Here is a 2,723-nt window from a genome sequence, read left to right as displayed (position 1 = left end):
ATGGGCCTACTCAGCAGGAAGTTAAGCAAATATTTAATGTAGATCTAATTATGGATAGATGTAGAATCTAAATGATTTTTGTACAAGCATGACCAATAAGAAATCAAATATTTTTTGTTCTATAAGATGTTATATGTCATTTTGAGTCCCCCCCCCCCCCCCCAAAAAAAAAAAAAAAACACACTCAAAAAGAAAGAAGAAAAAGAAAAATTACTTTTTGTTTGTCTTTTGTTGTGTTTTAAAAAAAAGTGTTTTACGATATTCGCAACTGCATGAGGTCATATGAGCATGCGGGACACATAAGCAAGTTCAGTATGGTAGGATTGAATTTTGAATTTTGCCGGGGTGGCGGCCGAAGTCTACTCTTTTCGATTTAAGGGGGGGGGGGGGTACACCCCAAAAGTCCCGTTTCGGCTCAAAATTATGGAATTTGAATTGTAAGCACTTTTAGCTTCCTCAGCCTCTCCTACAACTATTTCATCGTATAAGAACCCCCCAAAAACCCTATTTTTTCCCATACTGGGCAAGTTTGTCACCACCATTTCTTCATAAAGTCAATATTATTTTCTTTTTCTTTATCGGCCGTTTTCTCAAAACGCGACTTTTCTCTATACTTTTTAAAAAATAACTCCACCATTTTTCATCCAATCTTCATAACATTTTCACAGAATGAAGAGAAGATGTACATGTAATTCTAAAAATGTGTCGGTTGAATTTTTTATATATTATAGATCGAATAAATTTGTGTTGGTGGTGTCTGGAGTGTGGATTTTCACGGATTTTTTGCAAACTTGGATGCTACCTCCGGAAAAAGAAACCCCATTAAAAATGTTCTAATTCGTTCAGGAAAAAAACAACAGATAAATGTATAGATCTAATGTTTGTTAATACGTATGCAAAAAACAATTAATTTCCATGAGCAATAAGTCAGTATTCATTACGTGAGACATGTCAACAAAATCCAATATGGCCGCCGTATCCATGGAAACTAATTTTTTCTCAGATTTGATTGCAAACTTTAAGACTCCTTACTATGCATGTTATGTGTGTGAAAGTTGGTAAAATTTGGTCCTGAAATAAGCGAGATAGCCTTCAGGTGTAGCCCCCCCCCCCCCTTTTTTTTTAAGGACTACCGAGGGATATTCAACGTGCGCAACTTGCACACGGGACCTCAGAGATTATTCGCACTTATATATCCAAACAGGTTAGGTGTTAGATCTTACCTTCATTTAAGATCAGGGGTGTAGCCAAGGGGTTTTTTGTTGTAAAGTCCTTGGGTGCAGCTCAAAGGCAGCAGTAAGAATGAAGGAGCCACGGAGTAGCAGTAGAGGATGCAGAAAGAGTCAGAAGCAGAGGAAGAAAGGGGGGGGGGGGAGGGGGAGCAGAGAATGGAGACGAAAGCAAATGACTGAACGTGATTAGAGAGCAGAAAAGGTGACAGAAGAAATTTTTTTCAAGTAAAAAATGGTCCGTAGCTGTCAGTGTCAGGTTTCAAACCCGGGACCTTTTAAATGAGAGAAGTATCTCTAGACACCCCCCCCCCCACCCCACACCCTTACCGGGTAAAAAAACAAACAAACAAACAAACAAACAAAAACCCGGTGTGCGTCTGTGTGCGAACAACGGCATTACTTGGCCTATGTTTTAGTTTTAAAACTTAGATTGTTGAGTGCAAGTTTGGGATTTTTATGAATTCAAGTTAGTTTAAAAGTTGATATTATAATATGAATTTGAATCGTATGTCCAATGTAATGCTATATTTTTCAGGGAGAAGATGCTTTTTACTTTTCATTTGAAAATCGGATTAATTATGATTACCGAAGCTCCATAGATCTACAGTCTGCCAAAAACAGAATCAATGAAATTCTCTAAATTGGAAGATTTCCAATTTTCAGCATGCATGGATTCGTATGCGAGTTGTTCCATTTAATTATTTTTGTTCTCGCATTGTCGCGTTTCTTTTTTCGTTTTACATAACTTCTCTGGTTTTTCCAGGGTTTTTCGTGTGCTTTTTCTGACTCCAGGAAAGAAGATGGAAACGCTTTTATCCACTCTCTTGACCCATAAGAGTTATATTTTCAGCAAAATGGCTGCCCGCTTGGTAAACCGTGTTGCCTGCTTGAGAGGTCAAAGACTGAGCAAAGCTTCAAGGTAAACTTCTCAAAAACCAGTTCTGATACAGTCAACTGCGGCTCTCGACGAATAGATTCCTATACAACCGTTTTGTTTTTCCAACATGCGAGTTGTTCCCTTTAATTATTTTTGTTCTCGCATTGTCGCATCGCACAATGTTAATGATGCCATGAAATTCATGATGAAATAATTTATTTAATTTACAATAGATGAATAGAAGCCTATTATGCGCCGTCACAGTCACTCTCTCTGACGGACTAGAATCTAGATTCTAGATCTAGAATCTAGATCCAGATCCAGATCTAGATTTAGTCTAGATCTAGATCTAAACCTAAATAATGCATTTCAAAAGAAATGAAAAGATTATAAAATAAAATGGTAAAAGTGGAGGTACTTTAAGAATGGGTTCCGCTTGGTGGGCCTGGGGATATTTAGTTTTGACCCCACCGACGATTACTTCTGGTTCTAAATGATTACTTTTTGATGAGTGTGCCGATGTGGAGAGATAGCCTATCAAACCTAGATAGGCTAATGGCAAAACATCAAATTATGTTCAAATTCAGGGGGGCATGCCCCCCTGATCCCCCCCC

The 2,723-nt window shown here is 38.0% G+C and overlaps 1 protein-coding gene across 1 annotated transcript in view; it reads left to right on the top strand.

The window, feature by feature from the left end:
* The first annotated feature begins 2,011 nt into the window (after positions 1-2,011).
* The window catches only part of LOC101848084 (mitochondrial-processing peptidase subunit alpha), an 18,662-nt gene continuing 17,950 nt past the window's right edge, over positions 2,012-2,723 (top strand). Inside the window, exon 1 of the mRNA XM_005089314.3 lies at positions 2,012-2,151. Coding sequence (XP_005089371.2) covers positions 2,033-2,151 — 119 coding nt within the window. The 5' untranslated portion in view covers positions 2,012-2,032. The remainder of the gene's footprint in view (positions 2,152-2,723) is intronic.

This window comes from Aplysia californica, unplaced genomic scaffold (genome assembly GCF_000002075.1).
Source record: "Aplysia californica isolate F4 #8 unplaced genomic scaffold, AplCal3.0 scaffold00005, whole genome shotgun sequence".
Lineage (NCBI taxonomy): Eukaryota > Metazoa > Mollusca > Gastropoda > Aplysiida > Aplysiidae > Aplysia > Aplysia californica.
Note: the sequence above shows the minus strand (reverse complement) of the source record. Positions and strands in the feature narration are given on the sequence as shown.